The sequence below is a fragment of the Ambystoma mexicanum genome, chromosome 6p, assembly GCF_040938575.1.
Source record: "Ambystoma mexicanum isolate Mex_15411 chromosome 6p, UKY_AmexF1_1, whole genome shotgun sequence".
Lineage (NCBI taxonomy): Eukaryota > Metazoa > Chordata > Amphibia > Caudata > Ambystomatidae > Ambystoma > Ambystoma mexicanum.
Window position 1 is genome coordinate 1,496,172,189 of NC_090935.1, and position 19,041 is coordinate 1,496,191,229.

Sequence of the window (19,041 nt, forward strand, 5' to 3'; positions counted from 1 at the left end):
GAAATACCAGAGTTTTCTTAGCCACTGCCGCCATCAAAATTCTGTCCCCATCACGGGAGTCACAAAGGCTTATCAAGAGCGTGGGACCCACCACTGACATCTGCATTGCTTTGGCTATAGACACTTGCAGCCTGCGGCACTAGTTTATATAAATCGGGTATTCCACCACCTCTAGGTCAAGCAATTCAGGAAGCCAAGTGGAGACAAACTCTAGCGGGTGCTCGCCCTCTACTCCTGCTGGGAGGCCAATAATTTGTAGTTGAGGGGCACGCATTGCATTTTCGAGAAACTCAAGTATATTCTCCATTATTTTGTTGACCCTTACCATCAACTGAACCGCACAACTTGTTTTCTCAACCAGGGGTTGTGCTTGCACACACTGTTGAGCCAGCTCATTGGTCTTCTGTTCCAGTGTGCAAGTCCTTGTTTCTAGCTGGGTCACCCTCAGTTTGTCGAACTTGCCCTTCAATCTCGAGATTAACTGCACTAGCTGAATCAGCACTGCCATAACAGTGTCCCGAGGTGCAGGCTTTTCCAAGCCACGTTGCCCACTACGAGGAGTGGTATTTTATTTGACTTGCCTGACGCCATGTGTCCTTATCTACTTTTCCTAATTGAAGTTCCACAATTATGCTTGGCTAAATGGACAACACAAACCACAGTGATTGTAAGACGCCCATTATGACAAAAAGCATCAACCCACATATAGTGCGAGTGTTCCAATACACGGAGACCTCATACCTGTCACAAATGGCCTTGTCCAGTACAAACACTCCCGTGGGTAGCACACTGTATTTTCCACTATCCACAGTTGTGGTCAAGATGGGCGCTCTAATCCACTTTCAGCTACACTTCACTCTGGTGCTGCTGTACGCTCCATGTATTCAAACGCATCCCCTGCTCACCCACGTTGTGCTCATCTTCCGGCGGCAGCCACCATGCTTCGCCAAGCCCGGGCTCCGTTTTCTCCTGCTGGGCTACTCAGCTAACGAGAGCAGTGACGAGTGTGCTTTATAGCGAGGGTCTCGACCCTCACCATGAGTCTTGAGTTGTTTGCACACGGTTGCACGCCACATCAATCCAACCGCTGCTGCCCTTCCCACTCACTAGATACACAACCGGGGTGCAAACCTGCTGCTCCTGCCGCCTCGCCCTGCCAGCGCTCCCGGCCTTCTACGCCATGACAGTTATCTCGGCTCCGGGGAAACCAAATGGTCTGGTATCTTGACAGCCACCGCACGGATGGTAGCTCGATGTTCATAGCAACATTTACAGCATCCCAAGGCAGCCCAACAGCCCCCTTTCAGCCAGGCCTAGCATCGCAATGCAGAGCTTCACCACTGCGCTGCCATCTTGTATGGACTCTCGAGCGCCCCAGCGCCCTCCCATAGTTTGTTAAATTCTATGGATACATCTTGTAAATCCAAATTGGAAACCAAATCTGTAATGAATATGTCGTCTGATTTTTTTTTAACAAACCCTGTTCTTCAACCAACACTGCAAATCAGAGCAAGTAAACATGTTAACTACAAAACAGGGACAGACTGAACTGAAATCAATCGGGTGGACATTAGGTAATGTGACGAACTGATGACCCAATCTTAGGATAAGATATAATATTTAAAACATTTACCTCATCTTCCTCAATAGTCTTTGCAGCCAGGAAAAAGCAGCTCACTGCAATACATCGAAGGTACTTTGGGCGGGCCTACAAATAAAATAAAATCTATATTACACATAAAATGATCCCATTGCGAGAACTGAATTACGTAAACATGCAATCTACAACACTACCATCTGCAAACAAAACACTGCACTTCTTTTGCAGATCACAACGGACATAATTACTCGCTTCTGGATTTACAGTCTACAAAAGTCACAAGAGTCGCAAGAATTAAAAACATATACATTGTATGGATTGGTTTATGGATGTACTGTATAGCACAGCAGATTCAGAAGTCGGAGCTTTTGGTAATTGCCCTCACTGTGTTTAAGAGACTATAACATTAGTAAATGTACCAAAAGAAAATACTAGACCACTGGGTAATTAATAAATTATGGATACACAGACATCATTAGCGTACATAAAGAATGGCCTACAAAAGAAGATAATTTTATTATAGATTCAGAGAAGCAACATTAAGGTGGCTTGCTGACGCAAGACCCCTGAAATTTGACAAGTTAAAAGCTACGCCACCTAAACCCGGAGCGCCTCTCTTGCACAGCCCATACGCACAACATTGATATAGCAGATGGCATTATTGAAAACACATATGACATTTATGGCCTTCATATACATCAAGTAGGAGATCATATATGACATGTTGCGTCAAACTGTACCTTACCGTCACTTGAAATTATGTTTTTACTACATTTCAAGGGTTTTGCTGCATTGGCCCAATTCACCTTAATTGTCTTAATTGAAGTTTTTCAGTGAATTATTTTAAGGTTTTGTTATATGATTTTTCGGCGGTAGCAGCTCCCTTTATTTTGTAAGATAGTTTCACCGGAAGGATAGCTCAGGGGCAATGTTTTTTGTCTTGGAAGCAAGACAACAGTGAACAACACAGGTTCGAATCCTAGTCCCACGCTTAGAAATTGGTCTCTGATATTAAGCACGTAATAGATTAATTTATACTTTTTACATTGAAAGGCTACACTATCTGGGTTTTCTAGTTTTGAGTACTGAGTGTATTGCAACTTTTCTTCACAAGAAAATCTCTTGTCCAATTAACCAATTGGAAATTATCACAAAGAAATTGAGCTTATATTTTAGAACAAAAAATAATCACCTTACCTCATTTAGTGCTCTTGATATTTATTTGTTTTAAAAAGTTCAACATTATTTTCCAATATATTTTTTTCTTTTGGTTTTCGCAAGAATTCCTTACGAGGATTTCCTTTGAAAGCATGAAGCTAATAACCAGAGACCATTACTGTTTGGCACCAGTGCTCCAGCAGAACACTTTCATTTAGCTTTCAACGACAATCTTTTGCGTGAACTATTCCCCAATTCTTGCAAGAGGCACTTGCAGAAAGACCTCTGAATTATGTACCTTCTCTGTTTCTTCTATACTCAAAACATCACTCAGCATCACAAGGAAACCGGTGATGTGCACCTGCGATTCTTGGAAGCTTTCAAGTGTTTGAAATATTCCCCCTTCTCACTATAAAGTGCAGTAATTCTAAGACAGTTCAACGTTGCTGGTTGACATGTCTCCTGAAGCAACATTTGGTCACAAATACCAATTGTGGTCTCTCAAAACTTAATGAATGTTGAAACAGTTTGCGTGGCAATGGCACAGCTGAAAAAGCAAATTGTAATTCTCATGATTATGTCAATGATACATGCAAAATCCCAAAGTCAATTTAAAAAAAATGTTGACGTCCCAAAACTATGAATCTGCAAAAATATGAATATTACATTTCCCCCCTCCTAATAGTATTTTAAGCACGCTATAATTCCTGTACTCGCAAGAACTCCCATGGAAGGGCTCATGCAGCAATGGTGCAGATGAGAAAGCAAACCTTGAATTCTTGAGTCAGTGATACTTGCAAAAATCACAAAAACGATTGAAGAAATATCTGAAGCACCCACAAACTATCAAATTTCCCAAATGATAAGGTTTTAATCTCCCCCACATCCTCCTTGAAGGGAAACATTTGTGTACCAACTATCTATATTATTTTAAGCCCTTTTTAATTGCCTGTATCCCCCACTGCCTTGCTTAAAAAAGGGCATGTTTTCATTTCGGAAAAGCACCATGGGAGTTATGTAAAGGTTTTGTTGCAAGATGCAAACACACAATCCATCCAACTTAAAAAAAAACTACTGAATGATTTGCAACAAACCAAAAAAATAAAAAAGGCACGACTGCCTCTCTGTACCACACTTAAGAAAATAAACGTTTAAAAAAAACAGTCCTGTGATTTACACTGTGACCTGTTCAAAAGACTGCATTTCATTTTAAACACAACAAGTTGGCAAACGGATACATATATATACATGAGTAACAGTGTAAAAGCAGGGTGCATTTCCCCACCCCTCACCACCATCTCTTATCTCATTTCTTGTGTCGGAGAAGTCAAAGTTTAGAAACCAATCTGGAGGAAACAACACCATATCCCTTCAAATAATTTAATTTCCGTCTGCCTTATCATAGTAACTCTCTCAACCAGTGATTTCCTATGCATTTCCTACACCCATTCAGCCCTTGTCCGGCACCTCACCAATTTCCAACCCATTCGTATCCCTTTTTTTCAGTCATTGCTTCTCTAAAAAAAAACAGCATTGTTGTGGCAATGGTGGGTTTTCTACTTGGGAGTCTCCTCCTGCTATTACTATCTCAAAGTTAAATTGCAAATCTATGCTTAGTACATTGTTTATCATCTCAGCAACTTCCTCCCAGAATTTACTGGCCAGACTAAATTCCCAAGACATGTTTTTGTAACTTGTTAACCAATTTGACACATTTGCACAACGGTTTCTAGTTTTTACCCCTGGCAAAACACATTTTTTGAGAAAATGTAAGACTGATGCATCAAATAGGTCAAATGTTATTAGCCAAAGTGTTTTTAGAAAGTCAATGGGTCATAGGTTTCACCTTCACTATAGAGCGACAACCATCGCCCTCATGCCCACAGCGTCACCCACCCAGACCACCTCCAACTCAGACCCACTGAGAAATGCATGGTCAGAATGCTAATTAGCTGAAAAGCAGGTACATGTTGCTCCAGAAAATGTTATTTACCTTATAGGGCAGCACTATTGTATACATTGCTTTGTCAACCCAAGGCAGGCGGCTCTCAAGGAATAAAATATCAATGCCCTATAAAATAATTTTTATTTTTCTGAAGCAAAAATTATGATCGCAAATGCATTGTTCATCGCTCTGAAATGGAAGTGAACTTCCTTGAATGGGGTGGCGGGGTGGTATGTGCAGCTTACTAACTGAAATGGCATATTCCAGTCCCACATTTCAGGTACAAGGGTTATTTTCAAGCATTTTGTTTTAAACCCACCCACCATACTGCTCTCCCCTGCTTTCCTTCTTGTAATCTGCAGCCATTCTGTACAATAACCACTTGGCAAGATGTTTAGGGCCTGTTTGGTGCTTTTTTGGCAGGGATAAATCTGTATTTTTACTGTGATTTCCAGTCCCTTTATCTGGACTGCACTGTCTTTGTGGTCTTTGTTTATGTTTTTGTCCTTTCCCTTTCCATCCCCATAGCATTGGCTGAGGCAGTCAGGTGTCACTGTCCTTTTGATTTGCAGCCCTCTCTTATTGCTCTCCCGTGCATGTAATATGTAGCCATCCTGCACAACAACCACGTAGTAAGAGGTTTAGAGCCTGTTTGGTGCCTTTTTGGAGTTATCTATCTGTATCTGTACTGTGATGTCCAGTCTGTTTTTGATCTGGACTGCTCCTAGAGTGTACTGTCTTTGTGGTCTATTCCTTTGTTTGTTTCTGGCCTTTTTCCTTTCCCCTCCCACTGTCCATTTCTTTAGCAGTGCTCTTAGAGCAGCCACTGCCAGGGCAACAAGGCCAAGGGAAGAGAATAAGAGCTCCTTACCTCCCTGTTTGCCTGGGGCCCTAGCCCTGCCAGAGGTGATGCTCCGACCACCAGCGACATCCAGGTAAGGGACGCCTTACTGTGAATCTCACCACTGTTGTATTTTGCCACACTTGCATTTCACTTCGCAGAGTGTTCTGAATGTAACTAGGCCACACCTGGTTCCCCAAGACTTCCGGCTGCTTAACATGGAGCCTTCCCACAGGGTTATAAACATATTGTGCAAAACAAGGCCAGCAAGGCAGCAGCATTGCCATCCATCACAAAGCCTCCCTAATCACCTCACACTTGGACGAACAGGCCTGCAACACAGACTGTGAATCCCTACTGGTAAAATTCTTGCTCTCACCCTCATATAACCACTGCTTCATGCTCATCGATCAACCCCACGGATACAATAGAAGCTTTGCGAAATCCCTAAGCGACTCCATAGCAGCTCTCAGCCTCCCACCCCACCTCAAAGTGTTAGAGAATTTCAACATCTGGTTCGACATACCACATAACCCAATGACCCGACCCCTACCTGACAACCTGAAAAACGTGCGTCCAACACAGCTAGTCATAGGGCCAACCTATACTGTTGGTCACACCCCAGACGCAATCTTCACTTCAGCAGACCTCCTCACCAAACTACCACCACGCCCGATTGGCTGGTTTGACCACTTTGTCATCCTCTTCACCCTCTCCTCTGTGGATCCATCAGCCGCCCCGGCCGCACTAATGCCATTGCACAGTCTATCATGCTACAATTATGTAGACTACACACAAATTATCTTCAATATCCCCAACAGCCCTGCGTCTACCTCCCCAGATTTCAGAACCTGCCTCTCAGAGACCGAACGCTGAATGACAGCCAACCACCTCCTACTGAATCCAAGCAAAACTAAGATCTTGTTATGTGGAAAAAAAACCCTCTTTCCTCAACCCACCCCCCTGGCCGTTCTCCCCAGGCCCACCTCCGCCCACCTCCAACACAGTAATCAATCTCAGATGCATTATGTACGAGGACTTGACCCTATTACATCACATCAACTCTGTAGTAAAATTATGTTACCTACCCATACACATCCTCTGCCGCCTTTTTCCTTTCCTGCCCTTCCCACGCAGAGTCTCAACGATCATTTCCATCATCCTTTCACGTGGAGACTATGCCAAAGCCCTATACCAAGGGGCCACTGCCGCAAAGCTCCTCCTAGCCATAGACCCCAGGGAACACAGCTCCCCTGCCCTCTTTGTCCTTCACTGGCTTCCGATTTGTCAGCGTTCCTCCTTCAAGGCGATGTGCATTACCCATCGAGCCTTTTAGAACAAAGGACCATAATACCTGCAGCATAAATTCACACGCTGCAGACCTAACAGAAGCCTCAGATCAGGCTCAGCACTTCTCGTCATTCCAGTGACAAAATCAACCCGTATGAGGGTTCCTACTTCACAATCCAAGCACCCACCACCTGGAACTCCCTCCCATTACCTGTTTGCTGCATAGAGGGCCACCTTGCCTACAGGAAGGCACTCACAACCTGGCTCTTTCCTTCAGCACCCTTGCATATTTAGTCCGGATCTCACGACCAACTAGAGCGCTAACAGCCGCCTACCTTCCTTCCCTCGCAGGGAATTTGGGTGCACAAGAGGAGTCAGTTAGGTGTATCATAACACTCCTTCCCACACCTATACGATACGCACTGCATGACTAAAACGAATATGCTTCAGTCCTTCACAGGAACCTCATGCGCTGCATCCCACAGAATACAGCTGAGTGCCACAAATAATTTGGTCCAGCTATTCACATAGTAGTACAGCTTTGAGATATATGCTATTCGTCTATACCGTGCCCTAAACATACATCACCCTCAACCCACAAGTGTAACAACCCATATAATACAGCTGAGTTGCAGGCAAAATTCAGTCCAGCTGCTCACATAGCCTGACTTTTTAACAATTTGACACAGCACTCCTTCCTCACGTCGTTGTAATATGGGTTGCTGTTAGAGACCTAAAGAAATAGCAGCCAAGATATAAATTTAGCCACGCGTTCCATCTGAAAAACACAGACTTCCTCAGGCTGTAAGTCTGTGTTTTTCAGACGGAACGCATGGCTAAATGATATCCTGCCTGCTATTTCTTCAGTATGCACCATAGACCGGTAGATATAGGCCAACTACCATGTACTTTAAACGTTGTGACTTTTGAATAAACTAACTTTTTGGCACTTCACTCACGAGCGCCCATGATATCATTTTTGGAAGCATTTGTAAGACGGTAGTGGCTAATTCAGTGTCAGACTCTGGCTCCTCATGTTCATATAAAGATATATGTCAAACATTACTCACTGTAATCAAATTTCTGATGCTTGTATCTGCTAAGATTCACATGCTATGCCTTGACTGCCATCTAGTGGTAGTCGCAGAGTATTACATGAATTGTTTTTGAAACTTGAAAACGGACGTCGACTGTGCGGGTCAGTAATTCTATCCCTAGTGCGACGTCTACTGAACCCAGGGTTCTTTACGTGTCGAGGTCCCTCGGATTGTTTTGTTTCTGGCATGAAGTGTAGCGGGAGTACAGATGTAATAAAGCAGAAAATAGAGATAGAGCAAGAAACATCTATGCACCTTTGACTTCAGGACAGGGGGGAGGATGGGTGCATGTGAAATCTAAGCAGATACAAGCATCAAAAATACGATTACGTGAGTAATGTATGACTTCTGCAGCTTGTGGATCTGCTTAGATCACATGCTATGCATAGATTAGCAAGCAAAACCTGAAGAAGGTGGGTTGTGAGAAGGTAAAGCGGCATGTAGATCTTGTAGGACCGCTTCTCTCACCTGTGAATCTTGCTTTAGATTGTGTGTCAATGCAGTATTGTTGAGTAAAGGCATGAATGGAACTGCAAGTAGCTGCTTTGCAAATAGTGTCTAGGGGGACATTTGCAATAAATGCTAAAGTAGCTCCTGTAGCTCTGGTAGAGTGAGCTCTTGGTGTGAAAGATGGGGTCTTTTTTATAGTGAAAAGCACAGCTGTATGCATTTCACAATCCATCTGGAGATAGCATTTTTTTAAATGTAATCACATTCCCTACCTGGTGCTATGGAAGAGAAGAGCTGGTGTGTTGTCGTAGAGATATTGTTTAGTTTATGTAGTACAAGACCACCCTCCTTACATCTAAAGTATGGAGGCTTCTGTCAGCTGAGTTAGATGAAGTTTGGAAAAAAGTGGGTTCAATGGATTGGTTCACATAGAACATGGATATGAATTTTGGTGAGAACTAGGATGTGTTCGAAGGACCATGGATTACAATGAAAGGGTCTTGTACAGATAACGCATGTAACTCAATGACTCTTCGTATCAAGGACGATGACTACCATCAAGGCAGTTTTGTAGGTTAAGTGTTGTAGGCTAGCCTTGTGCATAGGTTCAAAGGGTGGACCCATGAGCTTCAAGAGTACAACATTAAGGTCCCAACCCGGTGGAGAGTTAGCAATGGGAGGATATAGTCTCTTTGATCCCTCCATGAAAGCTTTGACAACAGGAACGTTCCACCAAGACACCTTGTTTTATGAAGTGGTGTACCTGGACAGGGCCGCTAGGTGTACCTTGGTGGAGTTAAATACCAGGTCAGAGTCTAGTAGATAAAGCATGGAGTGTAGAATGTTGGATAGTGAACATTCAATTGGATTTAAGGATTGTGATCTGCACCATACCACAAAACGTTTCCACTTGTTGAATTAACAGTGTCTGGTGTTGGGTTTCCGTGACTCCTGGATGATCTCCATACACCTCTGAGGAAGGTTTTAAGTGCCCAAATTAGGACTTCAGGGGCCAGGCTGCCAGGTTTATAGACTGAGGATGTGGATGGAGTGTTGTCCCATCGTGTTGTGATAGCATGCTGGAGGAGCACAGAAGTTTGATAGGTTTGCACATAGCCAGTTTGAACAGGTGTGGAAACCATGGTTGTCTTGCCCACATTGGAGCGATCAGGTTTAGAGTGGCTTGTTCCTGGTGCATCGTGTGCACTATCCTGATCAGGAGTGGTGTTGGTGGAAAAACATAAGCAAAGTTCCCTGACCAGCTCATCCACAGGGCGTTACCCTTGGATCTTGTTTGGGGAAACCTGGATGCAAAGTCTGGGCTCTGTGCATTTTGGCTTGTGGCAAACAAGTCTAAAGGAAGATAACCCCACAGGGAGACGATTTCATCTAGAATATCTCTGTTGATTTGCCACGCGTGCTCCTCGGTTAGAGGATTTCTGCTCAGAGTGTCTGCTAGAGCACTGAGTTCCCCTGGAACGCGATGAGAGACTAGGAACATGTTTGTATGCCCACTTCCAGATTGTTTGGGATAGCCTGGACAGACTTGGAGAGTGTGTGCCTCTCTGCTTGTTTAGGTAAAACATGGCAAGTGGTGCTGTCTGTGAGGACTTGCACTGTTTGATCTACTAGATACTGCTGAAAAGCCTGCAGAGTCTTGAGAAATGCTAGGAGTTCTAGAAGGTTTATGTGGTTCTGGGCTGTGGTGTGTGTCCATTGGCCATGAGCTGGGTGGTGAAGGTAATGGGCTACCCATCCGGAGAGTGAGGTGTCTGTAGTTAGTATAGCTTGAACTGGTGGATTGCGAAAAGGGTTTTCCTTTTTTTTTTTTATTTGTTTTAGTTGAAATAAATCAACCTTTCAAATACAAATACAAAATACATATACATATGGAACTTTATATAATAAAATGTATGCTAACATTAAAAACACATTCAAAGGAACCGAAAAAAGAAACACAGAAGATTGTTAATCCTAATCTTAAATAAAAATGAACCTAAAAGAGAGAAGCAAAAATTGTCCAAAAAAATAAATAAGCAAATTGGCTTTGGACTACCAGCAAACAGCCTGTACTAGGGTTAGCGAAACAACCACTAGATCGTCCCACTGACCGCTTGCATGAGACCATTATTTTGCTAATCACTCTTGCACTAGGCGCATACGCAGCCACACATGTGGAACTAGGTAAATGCAGGAGGCCATAATCCCAAACAGGCGCATTGCCTTGCATATTGTCATCTGGCGACCGGCTAATTAGTGCGGTACTTGCAACAGCAGGTTTTGTACTCTCTCGTTTGAGGGGAAGACTAGCTGCTCATTTGTTTTTATGATTGCTCCCAGGAATTGTTTCATTTGGCTGCGTATGAGACTTGATTTCTTCTTGTTGATAGAGAATCCCAATTGGAACAGAAGGTTGATTGTTCTTTGGGTGTTGTGTATGAACATTTGAGGAGATTCCTCTGTTGTTAGCCAGTCGTCTATATAAGGGTGCACTGGGATTGACTCTCTGCCAGGGTGTGCCGCTACCACCGCTAGTACCTTGGTGAATACCCTTGGAGCTGAGGCTATGCCAAAGGGGAGCACTTTGATATGGTAGTGTTCTCCTGCTTTTTGGAAGCACAGATATGTTCTGTGCGCTGGGCACATTGAAATATGAAAGTATGCATCTTTCATATGCAATGTTGCCATGTAATTCCCCTCTTTGAAGAGAGGAATTACCTCCTGTAGCGTTGTCATGAGAAATTTCTGTAGCTTGACATACATGTTTGCCGGGTGCAGTTTCAGTACTGGGCGCATTGTTAAATCTTTCTTTGGCACAAGAAAGTACTTTGAATGAATGCACTTGTTTTTCTGGTTTGCTGGGACGATTTCTATGGTGTCCTTTTCCAGCAGGGGTTTGACCTCTTCCAGTAATATGCGCTTCTCGTCTGGTGTCATTTTTCCGTGTCTTGGCAGGTGGTTGGATGCTTTCTGTAGAAGCTCTATACAATATTCGGCCGCCAGAGTGGGTAGCACCCACTTGTCTTAAGTGATCCCCTCCAATGCGTGGGTGAATTGTGAGATGCAACCTACTTCTGGAGTAGCATGGGAGACGACCTGGACCGGGGCGTCATTGCTTGGATGGGGTGGAGCCTCTGTTGGTAGAGGCTCTACCTCTGCTCATGGACCTTTTGTAGCCTCTTTGAAAATTGAAATTGGAGGAGGTCTGTCCCAGAGAGGTGCCCCATGAAGGTGACAGGCTAACTTAACCGTAATTGGAGGAACTCTGTGGGCCTTGCCCACGGAAGAATTTCCTTGTATCAAAGGCCCCTCTTTGGACAAAATGCTTGTTGGAAAGTTATCTGAGAGATTTGAGGGTGTCATATTACTCGTTGGCACTCTTAAAAGCATCCTCAACTGCCTTGCCGAAAAAAAGAGTATTTGGCTCAATGAGCATGTTTAATAGCAAGGCCTGCATTTCCAACTTAAATCCTGACTCCGTTAGCCAGGCATGGCAATTAATTAACGTGCCTTGAGCTGTGATGCAGCCTGCATTGTCAGCAGCACACGAGTTGTTTTTTAAGATGCAGTTGGCCACTTGCTTGCCCTTCGATACCGTCTTTAGAAGTTGTGACTTTAGATGCTCTGGAACAACTTCAATTTGCTGTTCCAGCTCGTCCCACTTGCGGCAACCATAGCTAGCAAGAAGGGTGACATTGTTGACTATTCTAGTCCGATAGGCAGCTGAGGATGCCACCTTTCTACCAAATGGTATAAATGTTCTTGCTTTGTTAGACTGGGCGTCCGTGGAGGCCAGAGGTGTGCCTGCTCTCTTCCTTGGTGTGGTGACAACCGAGGAATCGGGTTTGAGTCGACCCCCGATGACCTTTTTCAATTGGACCTCATTTTTATTTTTTGGTTGTTTTGTTTGGTCAAAAAGTCGGGGGGAGATCTCCTGCACCCCCCCCTCCATCTTTCCCCCCACCCTAACCAATTCCCTTACCCCTCCCCATATATTTATTTCATTTAATTGGACCGAAATAACGATCGAAAAACATTCAATTTGACCGAATGTTTTTGATCAAGTATGCCAATACTGCCTGAACACCTTCTGAATGCGGGGGTTGGCCACTCCGGTAAGCTATGCTTTAAGGAGGAAAGGCTGGATGCGCATTCGGGCCGATCGCAGGAGGGGGTTAAACTGTGTAGCAAATTTCTTGTCTCCCAGAATATCCTCTACAAAATCCTTCTCAAGTTGTGCCTCCTGTGTGTCAATTTTGAAATGCTGGGTGGCCTAAGGAGCAGCTCATCATACTGGAATGGATTGTCAATCAGTGAGTCACCCCACTGGCTGATCTTGATTATCTGGGGACTGGATGACGTAGATGTCATCATCATCGTAATACTGGTCCCCCTGGAAACTAGGATCTTGAGAACCTGAGGGGTCTACAATTTAGAGGTCCTGAGAGGGTTCATGGGATTGTGGAATGGCACGGGTTTTGCTGGAGATGCTGGGCTAAGAGGTGTCCAAACGAGGCACCTTAGCATGCGGTTCATCCCTGACTGCCCCTCCCTTCTGTAAAAACCCTGGGGGTTCCTAAATTCATCAGGGTGTCGGCCCATAAAATCCACAAAACAAGAAATACTCCTCAAGACCATATCAAAACTATCTGGGGTCCACGCAGTTGACTTGGGAAAGGCTGAAGGGGTAGGAGTGGCTTGCAAGGGTGTAGGTTCCTTGTGATGTAGGGCCCCTGAAAAAGTGTCTTTGGAGGGAACATAGCCACTATCTTGGGAGGTGGAGGGCTGGGAAGGTAGGGGCGTCGAAAATTGTGTCTTCAATGTTCTGGACCGTAACAGCATGACCGGTACATGCTTTTTAATGAGTTCCCTCCTTTTGGACATGTTAGAAGGGGGTGTCGAACCTCATTTCAACCCATGCCCTTCGGCACGAGGAAGAAGTGCCTTTTTAGTTGCAGTGTCTGAAACTGGTGTGGTCGGCACCTGTTTCGGAAAACTGTTGTGCAGCTAACGGGAGGGACCATATGACAGGGGTGACTTGGAGGACTTTTCCTTAGACATTGTGTGGCTATGAACGGTCGATGACGGCGTGAAGAGTGAGTGCCTTTGCCGCGGGGTGATTTCTCCGTCACAGGACCGCTGGCCTGCTTGCTGGGGTTAGGGGCTCGCACATGGGATTCCTTCATCACTTAGGATGTTGATGCTGCCTTCACTGGATTCCCCTGCCACATCTATGGAGACCTCGCCCTGCATCGCGGGGGCGGCCCAGCGCTGGGTTCGACGGTCCTTCAAGGTATTCGGGCAGAAAAGTTTACAGGACTTGCACGTTTTTTCGGGGTGATCCCTTGCCAGACAGTGATTGCACACTTTTTTGCGTGTCTTTCCGGGGGTATTTTTCTGTTGCGGGGTGTGCAGAATTTAAATGTTGTGTTCTCTGTAGCGAGAGCAAAAGGCAGCGCAGCAATGAAAGGGAAGATAAGGGGTCAGAAGAGGCATTCCCCAATAGCGAAGATGTGTAAGAACCTGTCCCCACTCTCTCTAATGTAATGGGCCGAGGACCAATGAGGACTGTGTAGGCTGCAGTCTTTGTTCGTTGAGGCGGTTGAAGCGTTATCGACGATGGGCCCGTGCATCAAAAGCCGCCGAAGCAGTTGGTAGTGCCGCGGGCGATGGATGGTTGTAGAAAGGATACAAAGAAAGTCTAAAAGTAAACTTTGTCTAATCAAAGGCGTTAGCTAGAAGAACTCTGCAAACTATCGACAGAACACGGTAGCATAAAAAAACAATCTGAGGGACCTTGACGCGTCAAGGACCATGGGTACAGTAGACTTCACACCAGGGATAGTATTACTGACACGACCAGTCGACGTCCCTTTTTGAGTCGAAAACAAATCATGTAATTCCCTTCCGACTACCACTAGATGTCATAGCAAGTGATCTAAGCAGATCCTCAAGCCTACAGATACACATAAAAATAACAGTACGGCAGTCAACGCACTATAGATAAGTTCAGTATCAAGTTCCATAGGAAATCCGAAAATTGAATTGCTAATAACTTTTGATTTGGCTGGTATTTTGCAAACAAAAATGTTGTTACAGGCCCAACCGCCACAGATTGGGAAAGATTTGTTAAAAAATTCAATTGTATTAAGAAAGCAAAAAAAATAAAAATGTTTTTGCCTCCTCCCATTCATTTTCCCCATAGAAAAAAGACAAAATGTCTGCACAGCGCACAGCAAAATCCACAGGACGGAAGTGGACCAGTTACAAAACCGTGAAGCGTTGACTTGATTTCCGGGAGAGTTCTGGGGTTATTCCTTCCAGTAATTGTAAAAAATATTTGACGGAGAAGGGGGTACCCCCTTCTCCCAAAATTATAGCTATATCTTCCATGGTGCTTTGCAGAAATTAAAAGGGTGACTTTTTTGTGCTTGATGCGAGAGATAACTGGGGTTATTATTGGAATAACCAGGGTTAGCAGAGAACGAAAAGTGGAAATAATGCCCTTGGGAGGATGAAATGACATCAGGCTGCAGAAGGGGAGGGGGATAGAGGACACCATGTGAAATTGGTGAATTAGGGGCAGAAGCGGACCAAGTTCAGAGCTTGAATGTTTTTTGCATAACGAGGTTTATAGTAGAAAAAGGGATCGGGAATGAAAGTGCATCACACGAATAACCAGGGTTGTTTTACTTTTTTCGATTTTGGGAAAACTGTTTTTTTTTTTTAAAGAGTAAAAAAATTATAGGAATACAAAAAAGTGGAATGTTACAGCTACAGTGAGGTGGGGGGTAATAAATGTGGCCGAAGGCCATGGCGAGTGGTTCCAACTGAAAGCCATTGGGGCCAATGGTCATGGGTGAAGGCCATGGCTAGTGAGCGGGAAATAAAAGGTAGTGTTTTAAAAGAAATAGTGGACATTGCTGTTTTATCAGGGTGCCATTTTATCAGGGTGCCTTCTGCTATAATGCATCCAGCATTATCTGCTGCGTTTACATTATTCTTTAGGATGCAGCTGGCAACTAGTTTACCCTCTGAGATCATCTTTAGGCGCTGTGACTTTAAGGGCTATTGCTGTACTGTATCCTAAACATGGCAGTTGTAACTGGCTAGTAGGGTGGTATTATTGGCAATACAGGTTTGGCATGGCGCAGAAGATGGAACCTTCCTGTCGAATGTATATATCTTCTTGCCAAAAAACTTGTGACGAACTTTAAGTAGTTTGTGGCGCTCACTCACGTCCTACAGGTACCTGTCTGTACACATAAACATCCCACCTGCTATACCCTACAAACACCCAGCTTGTCCCAAAATGGTCGGCACATGTGTGGCGCACTATTAACCAGTCCAAAGATACCAACGGTGCCTATGCACATGCGCACAATTCCGCCCAAAACTCGTCCTGCGGGCATGCCGTCCCAATCAAGAACATTCGCGATGACAACATGCAACCGCACTCAAGCTGCGCATGGGCCCTTATTTCACAGACACAATCCGGACCCCCTAACAGTGAGAAAGTACAGTGTTCTGCAATCTACAGAATGTTAATGGGAAAGTACATGCTTACAAACACCCCACAATGTGCCATTGCACATGTATGTATGTGTTTGAACAATGTAGGCCTCTTTTCCGGGTGCAAGGTCTCCACAGCAGCCCTACAAAAGGCCACTCCCCAGAGCTGCTCTGCATTCTGTTTGTAGCTTTTCAGAACAGAGTAGCGGGCCACATAGCTTTGAGCTGTAATTGATGTGAGAGCAATTCTGCTATGCTACATTACCTTAGCAAGTAATGGCATCCATGTCAGCCTGGCTCACTACGCACAGTAATGGAGAAATGTATTAACGCCCCTTCCTGTGAACCACACCATCAGTACCGATAATCCCCACTGTCCCATTCCCATGGGCAGCATACTGAAAACGGTTGTATGTGACACCTGCACTTACTTACCTTGTGAGAAGGTAAAGCGGCATGTAGATCTTGTAGCACCGCTTCTCTCACCTGTGAATCTTGCTTTAGATTGTGTGTCAATGCAGTATTGTTGAGTAAAGGCATGAATGGAACTGCAAGTAGCTGCTTTGCAAATAGTGTCTAGGGGGACATTTGCAATAAATGCTAAAGTAGCTCCTGTAGCTCTGGTAGAGTGAGCTCTTGGTGTGAAAGATGGGGTCTTTTTTATAGTGAAAAGCACAGCTGTATGCATTTCACAATCCATCTGGAGATAGCATTTTTTTAAATGTAATCACATTCCCTACCTGGTGCTATGGAAGAGAAGAGCTGGTGTGTTGTCGTAGAGATATTGTTTAGTTTATGTAGTACAAGACCACCCTCCTTACATCTAAAGTATGGAGGCTTCTGTCAGCTGAGTTAGATGAAGTTTGGAAAAAAGTGGGTTCAATGGATTGGTTCACATAGAACATGGATATGAATTTTGGTGAGAACTAGGATGTGTTCGAAGGACCATGGATTACAATGAAAGGGTCTTGTACAGATAACGCATGTAACTCACTGACTCTTCGTATCAAGGACGATGACTACCATCAAGGCAGTTTTGTAGGTTAAGTGTTGCAGGCTAGCCTTGTGCACTTTGAACTGGTAGTGTTCTCCTGCTTTTTGGAAGCACAGATATGTTCTGTGCGCTGGGAACATTGAAATATGAAAGTATGCATCTTTCATATGCAATGTTGCCATGTAATTCCCCTGTTTGAAGAGAGGAATTACCTCCTGTAGCGTTGTCATGAGAAATTTCTGTAGCTTGACATACATGTTTGCCGGGTGCAGTTTCAGTACTGGGCGCATTGTTAAATCTTTCTTTGGCACAAGAAAGTACTTTGAATGAATGCACTTGTTTTTCTGGTTTGCTGGGACGATTTCTATGGTGTCCTTTTCCAGTAGGGGTTTGACCTCTTCCAGTAATATGCGCTTCTCGTCTGGTGTCATTTTTCCGTGTCTTGGCAGGTGGTTGGATGCTTTCTGTAGAAGCTCTATACAATATTCGGCCGCCAGAGTGGGTAGCACCCACTTGTCTTAAGTGATCCCCTCCAATGCGTGGGTGAATTGTGAGATGCAACCTACTTCTGGAGTAGCATGGGAGACGACCTGGACCGGGGCGTCATTGCTTGGATGGGGTGGAGCCTCTGTTGGTAGAGGCTCTACCTCTGCTCATGGACCTTTTGTAGCCTCTTTGAAAATTGAAATTGGAGGAGGTCTGTCCCAGAGAGGTGCCCCATGAAGGTGACAGGCTAACTTAACCGTAATTGGAGGAACTCTGTGGGCCTTGCCCAAGGAAGAATTTCCTTGTATCAAAGGCCCCTCTTTGGACAAAATGCTTGTTGGAAAGTTATCTGAGAGATTTGAGGGTGTCATATTACTCGTTGGCACTCTTAAAAGCATCCTCAACTGCCTTGCCGAAAAAAAGAGTATTTGGCTCAATGAGCATGTTTAATAGCAAGGCCTGCATTTCCAACTTAAATCCTGACTCCGTTAGCCAGGCATGGCATTTAATTAACGTGCCTTGAGCTATGATGCAGCCTGCATTGTCAGCAGCACACGAGTTGTTTTTTAAGATGCAGTTGGCCACTTGCTTGCCCTTCGATACCGTCTTTAGAAGTTGTGACTTTAGATGCTCTGGAACAACTTCAATTTGCTGTTCCAGCTCGTCCCACTTGCGGCAACCATAGCTAGCAAGAAGGGTGACATTGTTGACTATTCTAGTCCGATAGGCAGCTGAGGATGCCACCTTTCTACCAAATGGTATAAATGTTCTTGCTTTGTTAGACTGGGCGTCCGTGGAGGCCAGAGGCGTGCCTGCTCTCTTCCTTGGTGTGGTGACAACCAAGGAATCGGGTTTGAGTCGACCCCCGATGACCTTTTTCAATTGGACCTCATTTTTATTTTTTGGTTGTTTTGTTTGGTCAAAAAGTCGGGGGGAGATCTCTTGCACCCCCCTCCATCTTTCCCCCCACCCTAACCAATTCCCTTACCCCTCCCCATATATTTATTTCATTTAATTGGACCGAAATAACGATCGAAAAACATTCAATTTGACCAAATGTTTTTGATCAAGTATGCCAATACTGCCTGAACACCTTCTGAATGCGGGGGTTGGCCACTCCGGTAAGCTATGCTGTAAGGAGGAAAGGCTGGATGCGCATTCGGGCCGATCGCAGGAGGGGGTTAAACTGTGTAGCAAATTTCTTGTCTCCCAGAATATCCTCTACAAAATCCTTGTCAAGTTGTGCCTCCTGTGTGTCAATTTTGAAATGCTGGGTGGCCTAAGGAGCAGCTCATCATACTGGAATGGATTGTCAATCAGTGAGTCACCCCACTGGCTGATCTTGATTATCTGGGGACTGGATGACGTAGATGTCATCATCATCGTAATACTGGTCCCCCTGGAAACTAGGATCTTGAGAACCTGAGGGGTCTACAATTTAGAGGTCCTGAGAGGGTTCATGGGATTGTGGAATGGCACAGGTTTTGCTGGAGATGCTGGGCTAAGAGGTGTCCAAACGAGGCACCTTAGCATGCGGTTCATCCCTGACTGCCCCTCCCTTCTGTAAAAACCCTGGGGGTTCCTAAATTCATCAGGGTGTCGGCCCATAAAATCCACAAAACAAGAAATACTCCTCAAGACCATATCAAAACTATCTGGGGTCCACGC

General features: G+C 44.7%; 1 protein-coding gene across 1 annotated transcript in view; it reads right to left on the minus strand.

Moving 5' to 3' along the window:
- Positions 1-19,041, minus strand: part of CCNI (cyclin I) — a 560,313-nt gene that overhangs the window by 276,425 nt on the left and 264,847 nt on the right. Inside the window, exon 4 of the mRNA XM_069626334.1 lies at positions 1,634-1,708. Within this exon, the coding sequence (XP_069482435.1) occupies positions 1,634-1,708 (75 nt within the window). The remainder of the gene's footprint in view (positions 1-1,633; positions 1,709-19,041) is intronic.